Raw genomic sequence first — 24,995 nt, 5'->3', positions numbered from 1 at the left:
CCACTAAGTACTGTCCTCCTCTGGAGTATTCTGATGCATTCTGGTCTACCGCCCCCTCTCCTTCTCATTCTAGTTTACCCAAACTGTCTGTAACTTTTTGCTATGGGCAAGTTTCTATCTTCATATATAGAAATCGTTTTGTTGCATTTTAAGTTAGTTAAGGTTCCTGGAGTCTTCTTTCTTACATCATTCACTGTTCCTCACCCTCATGATAAATACAGTTTTCAATTTGAGAACTATTAAGGGCCACATGTTTTCCAATATCTGTCCCATTCTAGCATGACAATCATCCACTACGGTCCGTTACAACCATGTTACACTTTCTAATTAAATTATAAAACACGTTCTTTTCTATATCCAAAGATTTGTGATAAATGATAACAGAAGAAACCAATTTGATAAGTTTAATCTTTTAATAGATTTACTTTGTGCAGTAACTTGATTAATTTGTAATCTTAACATTGAGGAATACTTCACAAGATGGTTGGTAAAACATTCCCCCCTCCCCGCGCTTACAAAAAAAAAAAACCTTTAGAGCTCTACCTTTCGTGTTGAATCGGAAGATCAATTCCACACCTTCCCATCCCTCCCCCCCCACATCCCCGTCCCCCACCGTAACAAAGCTGCTTGCCTTCAAGACTTCCTAGGTCTTTTAGGGGAATAATTACAATAAGGATTTAGGATGAATTTGATAGGTGAATGACCTCATGCACTGTAGCAGAGAGCGCCTACATGGCTGGAACAAGTAAGAGATTTCATCAGCGTATCAGGTTTCATTTTTGCTACAATCAAGTGATTGATTGCTTCCCATGCACTTTAGGAAGATGAGCGCAGAGCAAATTTCTTTCATTTGGGTAAGCGATCATTGTACGAAGCTTCATCAAATAATTGCAACTTTGAAATGTATATTTGAAAGAAATAATTTTTATCATTTCAGCACTTGAGTAGGATTTATGAGAATTGTTCAGTGGCCAAACCAATGGCTCTAAAATTTTTGCATTGGCTGTACTGTGGGTAAAACTCAGTTCCACTAACGTCATGTTGTTTTTAAGATAATTTTACAGCATTGGTTCATAATTGGTCAATTTTTGTAACAGAGCCCTATGAAACTTTTATTAATCATAGGCATTTATGTGATCCTACAATCTATGCAGATCATGTATTTATGTACACTAATCATATGTTAGGGAACATTTACTATTGTAAAATATCACAGCATAAAACATTCTAACAGTGTAATCATTATAAACATATACATTACATATTAACATTCAGATCACTCAAAATTGAAAAGTTTATAAAGGAAGAAATTATTCAATAGATAATCTTTGACTATGGAATGTTAGCTTAAGTTAAATTATTTTTGGAGAAAATTGTCACAAACTGAAACAGCATAATGACCCACAACTGTTATATACCAAAACAGATAGCAACAGAATGCAGAAATAAGCTAGTTTGAAGTTTTACACCATGAGGGGGTATTTTGCAAAAGGTCATATGGTAACAGTACGTAACAGTATGTAACTTGTATTCATAGACATTTACGTGATCTTACATTCTTTGGAGTGATGTACGAACACTATTCGTGTGTTAGTCATCATATACTACTGAAAGCATGACAGCTTTATAAAATACATTGGAGGTAGTTTTATCAGCTCATCTTTCACATAGCTTGCAACTACCCTGTAGCCAGGGGTCAAACCCCCAATTTACATAAGGTGTAACCCAGAGAGTGGTCAGAAAGCAATTCTAAGAGATGGACTACAAAGTAAGGCCAACTTTTTTAGCTCAATATGTTCGACCACTTTTTGTATTTTATATTGAAGAACATTCAAAATAAAACCAAAAAAAATGCTTGTAAAAATATTTAATATCATTATTTGCCATTGTTCCGGCAATTTTTTTATTACCATAAACCATACAGTATTTCACTGTATTTCCTGACTTTTATGTCCTGGCCCAGTATATCCTATCTCACATTTCTTTTACAATGCATACGTTGGTTTTTTCTTCTGTTTTTTTTTCCATTGTCTTTGTTGCATTTGTCTCAGTGGATATGAACAACCCCCCCCCTCCCCCATTTTATATGGATTTGCCTCTGCCAGACATTTAGCAACCACAATTTCCTGTTTGTAGAACCGTGAATCCAGAAAGGTGATGATTCTGCCTGGTCAAAAAATTTATTCTGTGATCAACTTGTCTGTCATTCTTCTGCGTGTTTTCTACTTAGGAAGGTTTTAAATCTTGGTTTGCACCAAACCATGGAGGTAAAAACTGTTTTTTACCTCCATGACCAAACTAATCTCCTTTCTTGTTTTAGGCTTACCTTTTTGGTCGCTCTAAACATTCTAACTTTGACAAACACTTCAGAAATGACTTCCCTACAGCGTAATAAGTGATAGTTCTTTGAGTTACTGTCTGACCTTCGGCAGGATGGTAAAAAAGGTCATTGTCTAAAATGTTTTAATGAGGAAAAGAAAACCTGTCCAGCAGTGACAGTATAAAAATAAAATTCTTGTAAGATTGTCGCATCTATCCAGAGATAATCAATCGACCGGATATTTTAACCATTTCGGCAAAAATAACCCGTGTGTTTTTAGAAGTTCCCTCATATATTCCAGAAAGTGAGTAAATGCTCTATTGCTTTTGTTTTTGGTAGGTGTCAAGCTCGCTTATGATTGATGCAAACTGTTCCTCGGCTAATTCCTTGTCATCTACTTTCAGAGTTTACGTTGCATGTTGACAGCCAAGTAGAGTGCCAAAACCTGCTAACTGACATTTTAATGCCTGAGCAGTCATCTCTTTGATGAAAACATCCCTTGGAGAAAAAAAAAATTTGTTTTTGTTTTTTTGTTGAGCTGTCTTTCTTTTACCCCCCCCTTTTTTTTTTCTTTTTTGAGGGTAATGGAATGCTGGTGGAGCCATATGTCACAAACACGGTGGTCCATTAAAACTTGTTAACAAGTTATAGACGGTGAACTTGAGTGGTGTTTTGACAAGACTCACAAGAGAGGATTCATTCTTTTGCCTCTCTCTGGAAGTGATGCAAAAATATCGTTGGAATGACTTCATGGGATAGCGCACATACCTTCCCGCCTCTCCCCACTCCCCCGCCCCCCCCCCCGCACCTTCCGGACAATGGATTATTATGACATGACTTTGGTACAACCCGGAGAAGCTTGGCAATGTCTTGCTGTGATAAATCAAACTCAATAATTGCAGATTAAAATTGAACCTTGATAGCTCGTCGTCGGATTTACATCAAAATAACGAACGGAATAATGGCGATCATTAAAGATTCATAGAGGATATAAAACAATGTGACTTTGTGTATAGTATATTGACCTGTCCTGCTTGTATATAATGCTGTATATTAACCAATTTTTCCGAATTAGAGTATGACTTGAAGTGGCCAAATGTTAACCTCTTTCCATTTATGTCGTTTTTATGTCATCATTGGAAATTCAAATTCCAACACTGTTAAAAGTTTTCACGCAGTATTGGGGCCTGGCATAGGTGTGACAACTGTGATGGATTGTTTGTGTCAATTTTTGCTCACTATCTACCACTTCTCAATAGTTTGTATCCCAACTATTTCCCTAAGGGCCGGGGTCCTGGTCCAATAGTTTTCACGGCAGTGTTTCCACAAAGGCACAGTACCACCACGGGCGGCAATTTTCAACAACATTAAACATTGATCTGACCCCCCTCCCACCCCCCACCCCCTCCCCTTTCCATTCCAATATCAGACCATTGACGGGATCTCCGTTCCCCTGCCCAACTCTGACCTCCACTAATTACCTCTGCTGATGTCTCTTTTGATCAGAAAGTACAGTAGATGTGCAATGCGGAAACACATGTGTGATTGTTCATAATTTGGTAAGCCAGGTTAAGGGGGGGGGGGTGGGGTGAGGGTAGGGAGGGTGTTTTGTTGTTAACTAAATAGCAGGGTTCCCAGATTATTATCTAACAGGGCCAGGTAAAAAAAAATACTGGTTAGAGCTGAGGACCAGACGGACTCAAAATGTCACCTTACCGAGCATGGGCTATATACAGGGAAAAAATCAGTAGGGCCTAGATCAATTAGTGGAAGATCATTAGCTGATCTTTATCTCTGTCACATCTGATCCAAATGTTTCACTGGCCATATTTGACCCCTGGCATCTCTCATCCCTCCCCCCTCCCCTTGCACAGGCCTATTGAGAACCCTGACCTACAGCCATATACTGTAAACTTTCAAAAGTTCAAAATATTTGACCATTTTGAAAAGTAAATGAGAGATTAGACTGTCTCAATAACTGTCATTTACAAATACTGTCATTTCTCAATATTTCTAGTAAAAAAAAAAAGAAGAACTTTTTTTTGGGGTTGTTGATGCATCTGACTCCTGACCTCAGGCTTTAAACAAGAGACAAATTTCTGTCTACACCTAGCTAGGAATATGGGGTAGTTGCAGTTGACCTTCACTAGGATAATAAACAGAAGGCTTGGAAATATGTTACATATGCAGTAGTCATCTCTGGATTTATCAATGGGTTTAAATCCAAACTGCAGCCTAGCAATGTCTGTCTGTCAAGGAATATTGATCTTAATATCTCTCTGTCCATTTGTAAATTGGCTTTTGTAAGACGCGGCCTGCTAATATCCAGCAAAGACTTTGGACGAATAAGTTAAGTCTTTTAATTAAATTTCGGCATAATGCTTTGCAAACTTTTCATACTTGATTGCTAATTGCTTTTATGAGAAATCTCCCCTTCTTAAGAATCCCTGAAAATACCAAATTTTTGGGAATTCAACCTTGAAGATTTACCTTAAGTATGGAAGAAGTCATCATAAATTTGTAATCCCTCATCTTCCATCTGTAATACTGCAATACTGACTAGAAATTAACTATATTTTCATCACATCATATTTTCATCTTTATCACTAAGTTTCATATTTTGAAATATAGTACGGAAAAAACAGTAGCAAAAACGGGAAGAAAAAGGTTTCAGAACTTTTTCTTGAGGCTATTTTGAAGGAAACTTTCAGAAATAGAATTGCAGGTTATTGACAGTTTAAACAATAAAGGGAACCTCCTGTAAGGTGAAATATACTATCCTAGGCACTGAGATGTAATCAGGAGGGAAAAAAAACCAACAAATGATTTGTTAAAACCTTGTAATATTTTGACAATTTGAGTGCACAATTAATGAATTTTAAACTAACTTTATTACTCAATTAAATATTTGATGATCAAGCAACCATTATTCACATGCGCTGTTGTTCACACACAGACTCTTTAATGCAAAATTCCCATGGTAATGCTTGCTCCAAGTCTTAACTGTTTTGGTTTGTGGTCAAGCCAAGGGCTATTGTGAAAAGGAGTGGCCATATCCCTGACCTTTCTGTTTGTTTTTTCGGGTTATGTTTTCTGTTCTTGAAGATGACACCAGGTTATGTATGGCCAAGGGGGAAGGGAGGAGAAGGAATGTGTATTGAAATTTATCAAATATTAAAATTTGGGTCTCTATCGGTTGGAAGAACATGTCCTGTAAATCTCTCGCAATGAAATATAATATAGTCCGGGCGCTGGATACCCCTGTCTATCAGTTGATAAAGGGAAATAAAAACCTTATAAACTTTCAAATGATAGAATGTGACCGTTCAGTAAAAATGTGCCATCTTTAACTTTTATTTAATGGCTGAAAGTATATCAGTGAAGTACGACTTTTGTAAATCCCTTAAATTGTGATGAAAGTGAAAAAAATATCGTTCTCTCCTAAAAATATTGTTTTCAGTCATGTGATATGGTCTGGATCATATATTCTGGTTCATGTGGTGGTCTGGTTAATTAATTAATACAAGTGATGGTAATTGGGAGAGACAGCAGCTGTTTGCCTCATCCTCTAAATTCATGCTAACCTGAAAACGGTCAGGTCACTTGTTTCTCATGTCCGTCTGTGTTTGCAACATACTTCCATTCTGTTATCGCTCGAGTTTCTAAATGACGTCCTTACGTGACGTTTATCCGATTACTGCATTATAAAACTTTGGAAGGGCTGTGGCAGGTCTGACAAACTGGCTTTATACCTCTTTTCCATTCGGACATCAGTGGACATGGGCAACTTGGATATGCCCCCATTATCGCAATTGAATGCGACCAACTACACACAATATCAGAACACATCTCGAGTGTGAATGCTTGGGATTGTATTTTATTTCCTATCTCTTCTTTTTTCCCCTCATTTCCACTTCCTATCTTTGCACTTTTGGTCCTGTTAACACCTCGAGGAAGGGAGGTATATTCTATCCTCTCCTCAGTGGGGTGCCCACCAGTGCATTAAAAAGTCCCAGATAACCAATAATTCACCTATAAGTCCATCACTCTCAATTTGTCCAACATTTGGTTGTCTTCAGGGCTTTCCAAGCAATATCGCCCTTCTCAGTTTCATACCCTTCAAATATTATTTCTACAGAACTGAAAGTTAAAGCTGTGAAGGCCGGTGACCTTGTTTCTAATACTTCTGGCTACAGAAAAAAAGAGAAGTTAAATGGAACTGAAAGTTGGCATGTTTAAAGCCAGTATATTTTAGATATCAAATCTAATGACAGTTTTTCTTGCTAGTGGGTTGTTTGGATAAATCATAGAAATACTGACTATAAATATTTAATAGCCTGACAGAATGTCAAAATATATGTATTTATCAGGTGACAAGGTGTGAGACAAACCTCATCAGATAAGAGCAAGTACCCCCATCAAGTACTCACCATACATTTCAAATTTGTGTTGTAGAACAAAAAAGATGTTATCGTTGGACTCCTGCACTGACAGGGAAGCTAGGAGACTCCTTTCCACAGCTTTATTTAATAGCTGAGAAATTAAAGGTAGTCAGTATAGGCCCCAAATTATTACAGGCTATAATTGATAGAAGTTGTCAAAAAGTACTTTCCTAGAGGTCTTTACTCTCCAAATTGTTCTCAGACATTTTTAAGGAACACACATCAAGATGACTGAATGTCCCAGTGAGGACAATTTCCTCGAAGGTTGTAATAAAAACAGTTTAAGAATTTTGACCAAAGGTGACCATATTTGTATATCTAGCATATTGGGGCCAATACAGCATACCTTTAAAAAAACTGCAATGGCTGCGTGTGCAAAATAATACCTCCTGCAACAAAAATTAAGTTGTTCATGTTTTTAATAAGTACTGCAGTCAGACAGAAGAGACAGTTGTAATAAACTTAGTCACTGCTCACTCTTAAGCACTGTAACATCCGAAAAAAGTAAAGCCAGGCTGTTGTTTATTATATTCCCCTCAGTTGGAGAAAAATTACACTAACTGCAATGGGTGGGTATGCAAAATATTACCTCCTGCAACAAGATTAACTATCAACTAATATGTTGGTTTACTTTACTGCATTCATGCAGCATTAATAGTTGTATGAATTCACAGCGCGTACTCCCTCACCTCATATAACCTATGCATTACCGTATTAACCTCGCTCTAGCATCTGGCAATTTGTCTGTATGTAAGTGTGGCCATCTCCCTTCCGTAATTGCCAGCTGTTACGCAAGTATCGCTCTCTTATTGCTCTCACTAAATCCTAAGATTTCAATTACTTCGTCTAAAGTTTATCGTTGTTTTTGTAATTCTTTTTCATCTATTCAACGTCCTGCACGTTTGAACTGCTTTTTGTCTTTGAAACGTTTTTTCTTTCGTGATTTTCGAACGTTTTTTTGGTTTACCTCGTGAACGTGGTTCACGTAGCGTGGCTAGGCCCGCACCTTAGTGTAGCGTTCCCCTAGCGTTTATTTACTTCCACGTACAGCAGTCGTGTACGTGGGCTTACTTGCAGTTAAGTAACTGCTTTGTTTAGTTCTTCATACTGTTTTCGTACAGCAGTCGTGTACGTTTTCCCTTTGCAGTAAAGTAACTGCCTTGTTTATTTTTCGTACTGGTTTAGATACGAATTTCTTGCTGTTCACGTACAGCAGCCGTGTACGTTTTCATTCTGCAGTAAAGTAACTGTTTTTGATTTAGTTTTCACAGCTTCAGGTCTCGGAGATTTCTCGAAAAAAAAAAATTTTTCGGAGATTTCTCGGAAAAAAAAAAAAAAAAAAAGGATGGAAAACTGCCGTTCTTGTAAGCAGTTCCGTCCGTTCAAAGCATGGGATAAGCATGATTTATGCCCAAAGTGTCGCCCATGCGGGAGTAAGCAGACCTGCTCCATTTGCCAGGACTGGACCCAGGAGCGCTGGGATTTGATCGGTACCTGGCTGGCGGATAAAGCCGCAGAAAAAAGAAAGAAGGCGGCTTCCTCAAAGCAGGGGAAAAAGAAGCCGCCGGCGAAGGAACCCCAGGCGGCCATAAGAGATGGCATAAGCCCTAAACATGGGGGAACGGAGGGCGCCATACGAGATGGCTCAAACCCTCCTCAGGAACGGGTATCCATACGAGATGGAGCTAATTCCCGTGCGGCGTCAGCTCAGCCACGGCCGCGACCCCAGGAGGGTCCGTCCACTTCAGGCCACGTGGAGTCCAGAAGCCCCCGAAGACAAGCGGTGGCGGACTTATTTACTTCAACTCCGGGGTCGTGGGACCACAACCGGAGAGATTTCTCGGGGTTCTCCCCGGAGAGTACGGAACGGCGCCAAAGCCGAAGCAGAAGCCGTACCCACAGCCGTAGCCGCGGTAGGAGCCGGGAAAGACACCGGCGACCTCGACGCAGGTCGAGGTCTGGCTCGTCGCCCTCGTCCTCGAGCGGACATTCTTCTGGGCGACACAGGGCCAAGAAACGAAAGAGGAGACAATCCCCAGATCCGGGGCAGGCTCTCCTTTCCCAGGTTAAAGACCTCCTGGGACAATTGCTACAAAAGCCGAGTCAACAGGACCCGGAACAACAAGGGGCTCCGTCAATTCCACCACAACCGGCGCCACCGCCAGCACCGGTTACGGACGATCTCGCCCCTGAGGAGGCCCAGGCAGATCCCTGGGACGACGTCTCCTCCAGAGCTGATGATGCGCTGTCAATCGCAGCTAGTGCCCGCCTCCTCAGTGGAGACTCCGAGGCGGAGGATGAAGAACCCTTACGGGGTACAGAAATTTCGGCGGAAGCCTTTGAGAAGGCGACGGCAGTACTCCGCAGAGTCCTCGGCTTCGAGGAAAGGGTGGATGCGCGGGCCCACGAGGGGCCGGCATCCAAACTCACTTTGAACGCGGCCACCCAAAAGCCTCGAGCCTCCATCCCGGTGGATGTGGAATGTAGAGAGCGGTTCGAGGCGGTGGCACAGGCGAAACGCTGGACAGCCTTCCAGCGATCAGCCCATCGCACTTTCCACGTGGGCGACGAAGACTGGGAAAGTCTTTTCACGCCACCCCAAATCCCGCCTCAAGTGAAGGAGAGACTTCGGTCGGCGGGTGCCTTAGACGGCAAAGACAAGTTCAGGGAGAAGGGTGCACAGACCCTAGAATCCTCCCTGTTCGACGTAGATAGGGCCTCCCGCGCAGGGATGAAGTACTCGTCAGCCCTATTACTTTTCGCCGAGCTATTGAACAGATCGTTCCAACAGGCCCAGGCATCGGGTATCTCCCGCAAAGATACCGCCGCCATCATTGCCCTCCTGGGACCCGTTTCCAGGATGGTATTAGACCAGTTCGCCCGCGTCTCGGTTAAGGCTACCTTGACACGTCGGGACCTGGTTCTGAACTCCCTGAATTGGTCGTCCAGATCCACGGCGGACGCGTTCCGCAACTTACCGATCCTGGGCAGCGACCTCTTCGGCGGCAAGTTCGATGACAAACTCCGGGAGGAGGCAGAGAGGATGAAGTCTCTGAGGGAGGCGGATGAGCATATGTCCCGCCCGACCTCATCCTCGCGCCCACGTTTTGACTCAAGACAAGGTAGCCGCTCAAGATCCAGCTACAGTCAGAGTCGGGGCGCTCCGCGAACGCATTCCGCTCCTTCGCGGCCCGAACACAGGCCGTACCGCCCGCAATACCGCGGAAGCCGCGGAAGCCGCGGGCGCGGTAAACGGCCCTAGGGATGCCCACCCCACCGTAGCGGCCAAGGCCAAGGTGGGGGGGCGACTAAGAGTTTTCTGGGCTCACTGGGAGAAAATCGACCCAGGAGCCTGGGTACTGGACGTGGTAAAAAGGGGCTACGAGATAGAGTTCTCGTCTACCCCACCCCAATATGGCCTCTTCGCAACCACGCCAGTACCCGAGATACCGGAAAAGCGGGCCGCCCTCGAAGACGAGATCAACAGTCTTCTCAAAAAAGGCGCCATTACGCGGGTCACCACCGCAAACGCGGACGGCCCCCTCTTCCGGTCCTCGTTCTTCCTCACGCCGAAGAAGAACGGGACTTGGAGGCCCATCCTGAACCTCAGACCTCTCAACAGGAGGTTCATCCGACCGGAGAGGTTCAGGATGGAGACTCTCACATCAATCCTCCACCTACTGCGCCCAGGGATGTGGGCATCCTCCGTCGATCTAAAGGATGCCTACCTACATATCCCCATCCGACTCGAGGACCAGCGGTTCCTCGCGTTCAGGTACAAGGCCATAGATTACCGCTTCACAGCGCTACCATTTGGCCTCTCCACGGCACCCAGGGTTTTCACCAGGGTAACAAGGGCGGTCCTGGCTCACCTCCGCCGAAACGGGGTAATGGTGTTCGCCTACCTAGACGATTGGTTAGTACTCGGCAACTCCCAACAAGGGGCTCTCGCCAGTACAAACGCCACCGTCTCCCTCCTGACGAAACTGGGGTGGTTAATCAATGTCGAGAAATCCAACCTCGTGCCCACTCAATCGATCATATACTTAGGGGCCCGTCTCGACCTCGCCAGCGGCATGGTCTACCCGACGGCCGAAAGAACGGCAAGCCTAGTGGCCACGGCCAGAAAAATACTAGGCAATCGGAATACCCCAGCGCTCACGTGGCAGCGCCTATTGGGGAAGATGGCGAGCTTCACAGACCTTCTAGACCTGTGCAGACTCAGAATGAGGCCGCTCCAGCGGCACCTCCTCAAACACTATGCCCCGGATCGGTCGTCGGCGGCAACGCCAATCCCACTTCCAACGGGGCTTCGCCCGTTTCTCACGTGGTGGGCAGAGTCGGACAGGATCGCGGCAGGGCGACCTTTCCGGAACCCAGCCCCTACAACGTCGATCACGACGGATGCCTCCCTCAGCGGCTGGGGAGCGGTATGGGGCACACACACAGTTGCCGGCGAATGGGCGGAGCCCGAGAGGGGTCTCCATATCAATATTTTAGAGACGGAAGCGGTCCTGAGGGCCGTACGTCACTGGGCAACCCACCTAACGGGCCACACTGTCACGGTCCGGTCAGACAACACCACGACCGTGGCGTATATCAACCGTCAAGGGGGCACTCGATCCCTGGCCCTCCTACGCAGGACATGGGACCTGCTCGTCCTCTGCGACTCCCTTCGGATCGGCCTACGGGCGTCCCACCTAGCAGGGAAAGACAATATACTGGCAGACGCACTGTCCAGGGGGTATCTAGACAATGGGGAATGGGAGCTCTCCCGAACGTGGTCCGACCACATATTCCACCTGTTCGGCAGGCCGTCCGTCGACATGTTCGCGACGGCCAAGAACGCCAAACTCCCGACGTTCTGCTCCAGATACCACGACCCGCAGGCCTGGAAGACCGACGCCCTAGTCGTCTCATGGGCGGGCCTCTCCATGTACGCCTTTCCCCCACTGGGATTACTCCGCAGAATTCTCACGATGCTTCGGGACGTGGAAGCGGACATGCTTTTGATCGCACCTTGCTGGCCCAATCAAGCATGGTTCCCACTCATCATCGAAATGCTGGTAGACCTACCATACAAATTCCCACCGGCCGCCAAGCTCCTCTCCCAACGGAGCGGCCACATAACCCACCCCGACATCACGAGCCTCCATCTAGCTGCGTGGAAACTCTCCGGCTCTCGCTCCAGACAGCGGGGTTTCCACCGGAGGTTGCGGACATTGCAGTGGATGCCCGCCGGCAGTCCACGGTTAAAACATACGATTCTAGACTGCACCGATACTATGTTTGGGCCGGGGACAACGCTGCTGATCCCGTGGAGGCCTCAGTAGACCAGGTGGCGGCCTTCCTACTCGAACTCTTCCGAGAAGGGAAGCAAATAAGTACAATTAGAAATTACCGCTCCGCAATAGCAGCGGTTCACAGCGGATTCTCGGATGGCTCCTCAGTAGGAACCAACCCGGTCCTCCGCCAGGTCTTAAGGGGCATGTTCCACAGACGCCCTCCCAGGCGCCGCCTGGCCCCGTCATGGGCCCTCCACGAGGTCCTGACGACCCTTGCGGGCTCTCCGTACGAGCCGTTACACAATGCTCCATTGGACAAACTAACACACAAAACTCTGTTTCTGATCGCGGCCGCCTCTGCCAGGCGCAGAAGCTGTCTCCACGCGCTCACCCTCCAACGGGGGTTCACGAGGTTCGAACCAGGAGGAGTCAGATTACTACCTGACCCTCACTTCCTCCCAAAGAACCAATCAGTAACCTTTACCCCGAACGAGATCTTCCTACCGAGTCTGTCACAAGCCTCGTCAATCGCGGAAGACAGGCGCTGGTGCCCTGTCCGAGCCCTTAAGTGGTACATAGAGAGGACCAAACAGCTACGTACCTCGGACAGGCTCTTCATTTTACCGCGGTCGCCCTACACCCCGGCCTCAAAGGACACCATTTCACGGTGGATGGCCGACTTAATTCGTGCCCACACCCAGCCTGGGGAACCCGTCCGGGCGCACGACGTCCGAGGCCACGCCACGTCCAGGGCGTGGTTCCGGGGGGTTCCCCTGGAAGATATTATGAAGGCGGCGGCCTGGAAGACCCCGTCTTCCTTTGTCGCCTGTTATCTCACAAACACCCCTGCCACGGAAGGGGATTTTGCCCGAGCGGCCCTAGGTCCGCCGCCCGCGAGATCCTCGACCCACCGCCAGGGCTCCTGTGTCACAAATGCATAGGTTATATGAGGTGAGGGAGTACGCGCTGTGAATTCCCCAAACCTTAACCGGTTTGTGAATTAACGAGCGACGTACTCACCTCATATAACATCCCGACCCGCCTCCCCACTATGGGGGACCTCGCGGACGGAACCATACAACCACGTCGGATACCCTCCTCGGATACTAGGGGAACTGGCCACGCAGATATGACCATGTGTCGGCCTTTCCCCCCAGGAATTTTCGAGGGATGTCGTGGGGTCCCGCCTACACCCACCGACGACCCACTCTGGACCCACTTCGGGCCCACTCAGGACCCACCTGTCACCCACACCAGCCCACCTAGGGCCTCTTCAGGTGAGAATGTTTTTGGTTGTATCCTCGGGGTTTCCGCCCCTTGGTCGATCCTCTCCCCCTTCTCCGTCCGGTGCCGCACCATTGCGGCCTGGAAATTACGGAAGGGAGATGGCCACACTTACATACAGACAAATTGCCAGATGCTAGAGCGAGGTTAATACGGTAATGCATAGGTTATATGAGGTGAGTACGTCGCTCGTTAATTCACAAACCGGTTAAGGTTTGGGGAAACTTAGTCACGGCTCAATAAATTGCTAGATTTTCACCTCATATAACCTTATGCATCTAGCATCTGTTCTAGCATAGATCTGTGTGTGAATATGGCCATCTCCCTTCTGTAATTGCCAGCCTTTTGTGCAGGCATTGCCCTTCTTTATCGCTATTGATAATCGTTATAAATCTTTATCATCCTTCACCTTTTTCGTCACTTTTGATTCACCAACTTTCCATCTGTTCAACATTGTTCACTTTGGACTGCTTTTGATGTAATGTCCGATGACAGTCATCAAAACTACAGTATGAAATGTTTCCCGAATGGCAATTAAGGCGGTATTGAAGAACTAAGCATGAATTGACTACAGATGTGTGACCTGATTAATTTCCCTTTGGCTTCGGCTTTGAGTACAATGTTTCTGTATGTTGCTTGTGTTGAATGAATCTAACCATAATAGTAATAACCGACTTTGCGAACTGCGTTGTAGTCATAGCCGACTTTGCAATCCCCTCACAGTATCGTAAGGTCGGTAAGAGCGACGCCAAAGTTTTCCCTTTCTGGAAACCAAAAATGGCTGTTGTTTATCCATATATTGTTCCCCGTAATAACAATTTCATAGAGTAATACCCCTTCCTGTACGGAATGTTTATTGGGTGCAGCACTTAAGAAAGGCACACCTGGTGTGGCCTTAAGTTGTCACTTTTTTAACTTTTTAAGCTGAGTAAAAAAACAGAATATTCATCAACCCTTTGTGGATCATCTTCACCACATGAAAATACTTACCATTTGGTCGTTGACAACTTGTGTGTGCTACAAATCTGGAGATGAACCCATCAATTCCATTTTGTTATCCCTAATTTTCAATATTTTTCTGCCTTCCGATCCCCCCTTGTTTTGTTTCAAAATCAGATTAATACCACAAATTCTGTGGCTGAAGCCCCAAGATGCAATTTTGGATGTCCAGAGGGGACAAATTTTATCACACTTAAATTATCAATGACTAAAATGGGAACAGGTGCTTAAAAAAAAACACCACTATAGGCTAAATATTAAATGGATGACAGGCAGTGTTAACATTGTGGGGAAAATAGTACTTTGTTTTCTATGTCTGGTTCATTAGATATCATTTATATTAAAGTTTTATTTTTATTTTTGATCAATATTATGATACTTTTTTCAGATATACACAAAAACAGTGCTCTTCATTACCCTATTGACTGGGGGAGAGTAATATTTGTAAAGTAATAGGGAGAAGAAAAAGAAAAATCGGATATTGTCTAAGCGCGAGATTTTAAATATATTAATACCATATCACAGAGGAATTTGTTTGGGACTTCAAACATTATTCCTGCTTTTGTTTAATTTCAGACACAAACTATATGAATTATCAAACTTTTTGCTTAAATGGGATTTGAATCTGCTTCATAAGTAAATGCAAGACCTTTGCTCTTCCAACTGAGCTATCTATCCAGTCATTTCTTTGCTGGGGATGCGCCAGTCGGAATTAGCCATAGTACCTTGCATATTGTGTAACCAGGGATATCACATCCCAACTCTATTCGATGAAACCATCAAAGATTAGTAATGATGGAACCCACAGGCACTGAATCTACTCCCCCACTCACCCAGCCCCCCAGCCTCCCATCCTTCAAGCATTTCACCCAACATGTTTCATTGCAAGTCTGTCAATCTTTAAAGGGTTTTTCCAGTCTGTGGATAAGATAGTTTAAATAATATCATAAAGAAAGAAAAAACAAGAAATTATATTTACAGCTCAAATTGCGATGATTGCATCATTTATACTGCTGTTGGCAGATGCATTCACAAAATGTCGCCAAAATTTGAAAAAAAATTCATATCTTTAATAATTCAACATAGACAAATGCAATGACAATGTAGTTGTGACTTGAAGATTCCGAAAATTTCCAACATCTTTTGCTAAGTAACCAATTTCAGCCACTGGAATTTTCCTTTAATCTTTTTGTGAATATTGTCAGACAAGACTAGGAGGACAAACTTTCTCATCACAGTTGCTGCTTCAAGGGGTGGATGAAGCTGTTGGTGGAGAAGGTGATCAGTGATGATATACGGATGGAAGTGGTTTTGATATCTACTTCCTAGTCCCCTTGGCATAGTTTCATTTCAAAACCACTGTTTTGAGGGGGAAAACACTTTGTGAAGTAAATGTTATGACAGTTTTGTAAAGAATTTGACAGATTAATTCATGAGAAACCACTCAAAATATCATAAAAAATTAGAATAAATAAGTAAAGCAAATTAAAATGAAACATCTGGGCTTGATTATTTTGTTTATTTTGAGTAATTCTTGGTATACTTAATTGTACATGTGAGATGGAATGGGACCAATAAACCATGTGAAACTGAAAGTTGAGTAGCCCAACAACAGATTTTGACCATTTTCAATGGTATTTCCGGTAGGTTTAGATCCCTGGTAGTCAAAAGTTTTTGCTTGGTGACCCCAAGTTTCACCTTAATCATCTCAGGCGATCCTCCAGTGGTAGATGGGCTGCCGAGGAAGGGGGGGGAAGGGGTCTACCCAGAGGAGTGTCAAGGTCAATTTTTTTATATGATTATTAGGGTGTGCACAGTACATAGTTATACAACCATCAAAGTAATTTTTATGTTCAAGATTTTTCCAACCTTTTTTTCTACAAATATCGTCAATTTCTTCTGATTTTTTGTTGCCGACGCCAAACATGTTAGCGATCCACACTTTGAAAACCTGGGATTTTAGATGTTCCATTGTGATTTATGTTTGTATGATCTCACTGATAGACAGTTTAGCAACAAACAGTTAGTAGGTTCTAGAAGACAGATATGCAAAGTGCAGCCTGCCTTGCAGACCACACAAGGCCCATGGACAAACATTTCTACAGCTCTCAAGGAATTAAAACTCCATTATTAAAAATGTGTCATCTATGGAAGCTTGTAAATATTGGAGTGATGTTGTTAAATCCAGCCATTAACAAATGATTTTGGACTAATGGCCGCAAGATTACAAAAAAAATGAGAAAGTTTTATACTTTCAAAGAATTTTGTGAGTCTTCTTTGTGGTAGGATATTTCATCATAACAGACGGAATATGCGCATATATAGAGATTTACATCTTGTTTGAAATATTTCTCGCATAATGTGATATTGCTATTTGTTGTCATGGGAGCAGATTGATACATGCTTAACTGTTGCAGCAAACAGATTGAGTACAAACATTCCCTATGACTTGTATGTATCAGTTTTGTGCCCATGTCCTCCTGCTCAGTGATAATTCTTTTACAACAAACTTATGTAAAAAAACTAGGGATCACTGTTAGCACTTCTGCTGATTTTGAAGGCCTGGTAGAAAATGCATGAAAAAAAGAAGAAAGGTTTTGAATGTGTTGTTGCATGTTTAATACGTAAGAAAATAACAGGCGGCTTTCAGAAGAAGAACCAAACAATTTCAGGTCTTAAATTTCCATTTCCATTTCCTTCTCTTCTATCTAGATTTAATTGAAAACATCACAGAACGAACAACAAGGACGGATCAGCGGATCGAGAGCACCACAAAGAGAGTGAAGAGGATCGGGAAAAAAGCCAAAGATTGCTGTGAGTATATCAAATAAACATTAAGATGTAAGAACTGTGATTCATCCCCCTCCTCCCCCGCCCCCCACACACAAAGAGAGAGAAGAGGATCGGGAAAATAGCCAGACTGCTGTGAGAATAACAAATAAACATTGATGTGTTAGAACTTTGATTCACCCCTCCCCTCCTCCTTCCCAAACATAGAGAGAGAAGAGAATCGGGAAAATAGCTAAAGACTGCTGTGAGTATTTAAAATAAACATTGATGTGTAAGAACTGTGATTTACCCCCCCCCCCCCCCATCCCAAACAAAGAGATGAATCAGGAAAAAATCCAGACTGCTGTGAGTATATAAACCAGCGTTGATATTTACCAACTGTGAATCCCCCCCAACCAGGGCACAAATACTTTCTGCATTCATTTGCTCGTTTGTTTGTTCCTTCGTTCATTCATTTGTTAAAACAGTAACACAAAGTACAGTTTAAGTATTAAGACAAAATATGTAACCCATATTCATGTGATACAAAATAATCCAGAACAATAAGGATTGGATTTTCAATATTTCAACATCTTCTAATTATCTCAGGACTCCAGAAGGCATTATAGGAATATCCTTTCCTTAATCTTTGCTGAAGAGGAATCGAGCATTAATATATTAATTAATAATCTTGAAGAGTCTAGAACAGGAAAATCAAATCATCCTTGGTGTACTTTTTATTGTTTTCAGAAAAGAAGATAATTAACTTTTACATATCAGCCCAAAACACCTTATCCATTAAGGTTTCCAGCTAAGTAGAGGAACAGAATTATCCTTTGCTTAAAAACGCTTCCAATCCAACTTTTAGACAAACTTTTGGTGCTATTGTATGTATGTTGAAATATTTTGAGTTTCTTTCTAAAAAAGTAAAAAGTTTGGATACATAGCATCGGCTTCAGATCATTCCTCGTGAATGTAATCATGTCTTTTTTTTTGACGTATTCATCTGAACATGAATATCATAAAGCAATGCTCGCATAATCGACGAAGTGTTATAAAAGGAATCGACAGTCTAGAGCTCCAAAGTAATAAATATTTGATGGAAAGTTACACACTGTCTGGGTATCGGTTGCGACGAAAACTGTGTTAATTTCCCTGGTGGTCGGTGTTGAAATGTGGAGATACACTTAGAAAATATTCAAAGGTTGCCACAAATATTAATGATTAAGACCGACACTATCGATCTTGCTGCTTCTTGGGATTTGAAATCCAAGAAAGTATTAAAGCCGAGTCTCAGAAAGGGTAAAAGAAAAAAATCGAGCTTCAAGTTAGAAGTCATCATGCATACAGCATTCTTGCCTTGTAGATCTGTATCGCTGGTTAATACAGTATCCGTGCACATACACTGAATAACAGTAGCACCCAAAAGATATGAAGCGACCGTATGCAATTTTATCTGATATGCTCGTATCCAGGCACGACTAGAACAGCAGGAGCCAGGCGGCTACAGCCCTGGGCCCACGGATAAATTAAGGGATCAGGGACGATGAAGATGGCCGGGGAATATATGGGATACAGAATCATCTAATCTTATGATCAGGATGCGGGCAAGAAGGGCCCATGTGACATAATAGTCCCCAATGTCCCGACTGGGTCTGGATGCTCCTGCTAGTATCTCAGCTGAACGAACCAACAGCACGATGCGAATTGGTGTTCAAAAATCCTTCCATTATGAGAGAAAACAGCAAATCTATAACTGGGGAATGGCTATGGCTCTTGGATATGTACCTGTATTGTTATTCAGATTCAGATGTAGGATTAGATTCTCATGTAGCAATGATGTGTCTGTATATATACCGTATCTTCTTAGAAAGGATTCACTGACAAAAGAATCAGTGATTTTATGCATACATTTTTAATAAACAGCACAGGGGGGAAAATTGAATTGCTTTTTTTTTTGGTGAAACCAGATAGAGATATTTCACAAAAACTTGTTCTAAAACTCTTAGAGTATTAATTTAAAGTTTCAATAGGGAATATTTGTTTTTAACTGTTATTGCCTTTTGGAGTTTTTGTGGTTTTCGAGTTTCAAAGGGTAGTTGACATTCCCTCCCCCTCTCCCATCCATTAATCTTCCAACTGACCCTTCTCCTGCCTCTAAAGTTTCGTTTTATTAAATCTGCCCAAATATTTGTTTATCTACATCTTGTTTGAATCATTGATTTTTGTTTCAGCTTTTTTCTCTTTATATTATATATATATCTCTTTTTACTTCTCATCTGGTTTTCTCCCTTTTCGTGAGTTTAACATAAACTGTTCTTCTGAATCTGATTTTTGAGGGATAGTACCGTGGATGAGTGAAATGCTCTGGTGTTGTTTTGCTCTCTATTTGCATGATTAATGTTGATGATGGATTCGACACCCCTTCTCCACCTCTCTCTCCCTCTCTCTCTGGTCTAGCCTGATATAGCAGTGATAGAACCGAGGCATAAACATTTCAAATGATTTGATGACGTTAGGATGTCTGTCTTCCCTTCGATGTGACAGCTACCGTAAAGATGTTTGCTTTTACAGGGCTTCCTCCGTGAAGTGCGTTACATTACTGAGATGCCCTGATTAATCTCACAGAATTGCAGATGTTGTTCAGTCTTCGGTCTCCATGTGTAGCCTAGAACAAACTAGCATATTGCCCCTAGATATGCTAGAAGGTCAATTAATGGTCACTGGTTTTTAGCATTCAATATAAGTAGTGTCATACTTTCTCCAAAGCAATTGTCTTCATTGAGGAATTTTTAATGTGTAATGTGACAACTAACGTCCTGAAGTGTAATGTGTTTTTGTTATTGTTAATGTTAATGTTATTTTACTCTCTTTTTTGGGTGGTGGGAGACGGGTTGTGAGGAGGGGGGGAGAACCTCTAGGAATGAACATTAGTAAAGAAAATTTACCTTGTGATATGAACATGTTAATCTGACTAATCTGACTGCCTTGAAAATGGGTTACATATATTAATGTACCAGTCTCCAAAATGCTATCTACTCTGTAGTAACATCTACCAAAATACATTCCTTGTCATAGCCAAACACATCCTGGCTATTTGAACGACCAATGGAGCTCAAAAATTTGTGGCTTAATCTTTACCCAAATCATTATAAATCAAATCTTTAGGTTTTTCAATTTTTTGGTGGTGGGGGGGGGGGTGGTTGTCATCAGTGTGTTTGGCAGTGCTTGCAGGCAGTGCTACAAAGAAGGATTTTGCTTCTGCCGGCCAGCAGGTCGTTTGTCGAGTTATTTCTAAACAACTCGGTCACAGTGCTTGTTAAACTGATCTTAAACCAAACAGCTGTTTGACCATTCATCTACACCCGAGTCTCTACTCCACCTGTCATTTACAGCCATTTCAAAGGAAACACAATCACCTTAGCTTTAAAAGCTCTGATGTAAGACTGTTACTAACTCAGCATGATAATCTATTAAGACAACTTGTATTTCCATTTCAGTGACATATATATTTTTATTTTATTTCTCTCTCCCTCTCTATCTCTGTCTCTCTCTCTGTGCACTCAGCCTATTACATAGTCATATGCATCCTTCTGATTGCTATCGTAGTCATCGTCGCCCTACCAGGCAAAAAGTGACGTGCCACTGAGCCAAGCCGACGAGATTTCTACCGAGATGGAGAAGTCGATCGGACGGCTAATAAACTCGACGCAGATTATCTGGATCCTGCCAATTTTTTCACAGCTGGCTTTCTTGCTTACTATGATCTTTGATTGGAAGCTGTAGAAACAATTTTTAAAAAATTAGAAAATTGGATTACTTTGGCATCGAGTTCCCTTCAGGTATGGTAGGGCAAAACTGGCCATTGTACCATGCAACTGTATCCAAGAGAAGATAGTTTGATTCCTTAAGTTTGCGTTTTTAATATCTCTCACCGGAAGAAGTCTTTCAAAGAGTTATATAAATCAGCCCTAAAGTGGAATTCAAGAAGGAAGATGGAGGGGGGGTGGGGGGGAATTATCCTATTGCAGAGGGAAAGATATGATGTTGGAAAAAATATTTTCATAAAAAGGCCTCGGGAAATTGGGACTACTGAGTTTATTGGCACTCTGCGATTTAACTTTGTTTTGTATGTTTCTTTCTTTCATAGGACATTGTAAATGTTTATGATCAGTATCCCAGAATAAAATGTGCAATGTAGTCTTTGTTTGCTTTTCTTTTGGGAGGGGGAGGGGTGGGGAGGAGTTTAATAATAAGAAGAAAATTTTTTCTCTTTTTTTTACTTTTGTATTATTAAGTGACTGAGCCAAGCAACAGACTAATTTGGATATTTGATTAAAATTCTGATGAAAGAAAAAAAAAACATGTATATTATATCAGATATCTGTTGTCCTGTATGGAATTGTTTCCCTTCAAACTGATAAGAAAGGAAATTGATGACTTTTTAGGAGCTAAAACTGAAGCTCAGAGGTTGAGCGTTGATGTTTAATATTTTTTACTCAACGTTCTCAGCTTAAAAATCAATCGATTGTGATTCTGTACATTTTGTACATATTAAGGTCATTCTAGGTTTCACCATTATCAAATTAATATATCTTTTGTCACCAGATGAATTGTAAGGATCAAGTGATTCATTCTTCCACGTTCCTCTGTATGTTTCATATGGTATCTCATCACGTACAAACAGAGAAATTGGAAATGTTTTTGCTTTGACTTTATTATTTTGAAGGAACATGAAGCGTTAGGTGGGGTAAGACTAAGACCTGACATCGATACCTACAGCATTGTCAATTAGTCTCGAAATCAGGATATCAAATATGTTAATTAGTATCAGTATCTTTTGAATTTCTTGCTGGGGGAGTGACTTGTGTGAACTTTAAAAAATTGTTAAGATTTTAAATACCTGAAATATGATTCTGTCTAAAGCTTTGGTTCATGTCATTCAAATAAACTATTTACAAAAGAAATTTCAGCTGGGTTTATATTTATAATGCTTTTGACTAATAGCTGTCTCCCTATAACCTTAACACTGACAGGCTGAAGTGTCTTGAGCCAGGCTTCTTTCTCAAAGTGTCGGTTACTTCTCACGGAATGTGTCGGGAAGCTTTCATCGTGGTTCATAATACCTGGGGTTAAGACATACAGTATACAGGAAAAGAACCTTTGAAAACTGCTCATCTTTGTTAGGCATGCTAAACTTGTTGATATGGCAGATGACCACCGTACAGATTGTTGTTATTGTGTGATTCAATACCGATTGGCCGTCCCATAGCTATATTGGTAGGGATACTGCCTTCCCCAATATCCACTACTAAATGTTTAGCCGTGCGGTCCACCGTCCTCCTTTTTAATATTATTTTGTTTTCCTGCCAGTCCTCACGAACGTCCCCTCACAAACATTCCTGTCACTCTCTTTGGCACCAGTTTGTTTTCCATCTTGATAACATCAACACCATGAGCTCTCGGTGGGGTGGCATTAGGCTAATTTCTGCTTCCCTTTCGTCGTCGAGATATTTTCAGTCCGGCGTGGACAGGGTTTGTGACAAGGTCTTAAAGCGGTTGCTAGGTGTCCTAATGACGGTAGTGAAATCGAATATAGTGAACCAATCAGAACAATTTCACGGAGAGAAACATTACACCACCAGTTGAATCATATTCCAACTTTTCTCACCAATTTGGATCTCTTTGGGATGTAATTCTTGCAGTTTTAACAAGATGCGGGATTTAAAAACTTGGCTTATGGATTGAAAGCCTTCCCTCACCGGGGTTCACTGACTACGGAAAGAACAGGAAAAATTTGGTTACATGTCTAACAGTTTCATGATCTGCAGGCAGACCCATAGAATGCATTCCTTTTGAAAATTTCTAAGTTTTTTTTTTTTGCATTAAATTTGATCAGCAATTTCTTCTCTTCTGTTCTTAAATTTTTTTTCTATTTGTAAATAAAATTTTTGTCCCAATCGTTTTTTTTTTTTTGTTCTTTGTCAAAAAATTTGTTGTCCTACTTTAAAACTTTCTTTCCCATCACAATTTAACTCAACTCGTCAAGTTTTCGTAAGATGTAAGATGAGTTTGAAAATATTGTTTTGACCTGTGGTTATGCTCTTACACAAAGTATTGCCCAAGCGATGAAATTCCGAGTATTGAATAGGAATCATTATTTATGACTCGCTGGTGAATATTCATTTGGTGGAAAAACGCCTGGTAGGATGTTTGTATCTTATTTATGGTAATAAAAAATTTGGTTAAAATCACAGGAAATGAGCAAACCAGACATAAACATCTATTTCAAACACAACATAAGTGATTTATGCCTTTTTTTTATGAAAACTTTTTTATGAAATTATTATATGACTATTTGTTCTAACTTTTCTCTGTATTTTAAATACTTCAAAGAATGGAACTATAGAAGCATTGTTGGCATTACAACAATAGTTTCTTTGAAAATGTTTAATAATGCAAATGTTGCTATAAATAGGTGATCCTTTTGGGTCCTATTAGCATAAATGTGGGCTGAGTGCTGTTTCCTATTTGAAAGTTTTCATGAGCTTATCTACAAACACAGTAGGACAGTGAGATTTAGCTCCACTGGGAGTTTCTTTTCAAACCAAAAGAGAATCCTTTCTCCAGGCAGAAACAATTTTAGATCAACCACAAAGTTTAATGTGACATTAGAACCTTTGATATGTGGATGTTTCAAGACTACTTTTAGACAAAATAACACAGGAAGATTTTCAAGTGCTTGTTTGATTTACATAATTTTTTTTATATTTTGCTTCACCTTTATTCTAACGGTAACCCATTCAAAATAATTTGATAAAATGTTTCCAATGATCCATTACTCAAGCTTAAATTATTGATGGTATCCCAGGTGCGTAGCCAAGGGGGGGGGGGCAGTCGCCCCCCCTTGAGCATATTTTTATATATTATTTTTAATGTTTTTATGATATCGCTAGTATTTTCAAAAGAGAAAATGCTAAGATGCAACTTACAAGGCCTGGGAAGTGCCATTTCCAGCGATCTGGGAGGCATTTTCAGCCAAATTTTCTTGTACGCTTCGAGCCAACAATGGTGGCGCTACGCTGAGATAGTTTGCAATGCCGAATCTACAGTTTCGCCCCTCCCTTGGCAAATGTCTGGCTACGCGCCTGTGGTATCCCGTCCCATATTTACATGTTGTAAGTGAAAGAGAATTACTGGATTTTGCTTGTATGAAGAATTAAGTAACTAAGCTAACTGAAAGAACTGCTAATTCTATCTTTATTTAAATAGCAAAGTATAAAATCCAACGGCATTAGATGATGACAAACCATAAGTACATTAGGAATTCAATCACAAAACTATCATTTCATTTTAACATCTGACGTTATGGATAGGGTGATAGGCCTGTCTTTTTCAATTTCTTCGATAGATGGACTGTTTGATGCTTGATGGATAACACTGTCATCTGTAAAATTCTTTATTTTGATTATCCTTCCTCCCCCACCTTGGTTCATTACATCTTGCCACAACCCCCCCCCCACCCTGATCCCCTTGCCCTTTCATTAATTTTACTTCACCATAGAAAATGATATGGATTAACAGTTACATAGATACAGAGTGTAACCGTCACACAAGATATTCATTTTTGTGTTTCTCAAACACCTATTCATATTTTTAAGCAATGAAGACCACAGCTAGACTGGTCATATTTTAGTAAAAATTTGTGTGATTTGAAAAGAAAACAAGTAGTTAATTTTCTGGTTTAATGGAAGAACAATTAGTCATAAATGAATAAACAATGACATCAAAATTGGACTAAAAATGGTGGACAAAGAAAAAAGGTTTGAGTTTTATGAAATTCCACAGACTGGGTTTTAATTTCACAAATCATAGAGATGTGTCATTGTAGATTGG

At 41.8% G+C, this 24,995-nt stretch overlaps 1 protein-coding gene across 1 annotated transcript in view; it reads left to right on the top strand.

Moving 5' to 3' along the window:
• The window catches only part of LOC139960057 (syntaxin-8-like), a 49,020-nt gene extending 25,960 nt beyond the window's left edge, over positions 1-23,060 (top strand). The window contains exons 7-8 of the mRNA XM_071958092.1: positions 17,043-17,144; positions 20,667-23,060. Of these exons, the coding sequence (XP_071814193.1) occupies positions 17,043-17,144; positions 20,667-20,737 (173 nt within the window). The 3' untranslated portion in view covers positions 20,738-23,060. The remainder of the gene's footprint in view (positions 1-17,042; positions 17,145-20,666) is intronic.
• Positions 23,061-24,995: the final 1,935 nt, after the last annotated feature.

This window comes from Apostichopus japonicus, chromosome 19 (genome assembly GCF_037975245.1).
Source record: "Apostichopus japonicus isolate 1M-3 chromosome 19, ASM3797524v1, whole genome shotgun sequence".
Lineage (NCBI taxonomy): Eukaryota > Metazoa > Echinodermata > Holothuroidea > Aspidochirotida > Stichopodidae > Apostichopus > Apostichopus japonicus.
The sequence above is the reverse complement of the archived record's forward strand: the minus strand, read 5'-3'. Positions and strand labels throughout refer to the sequence as shown.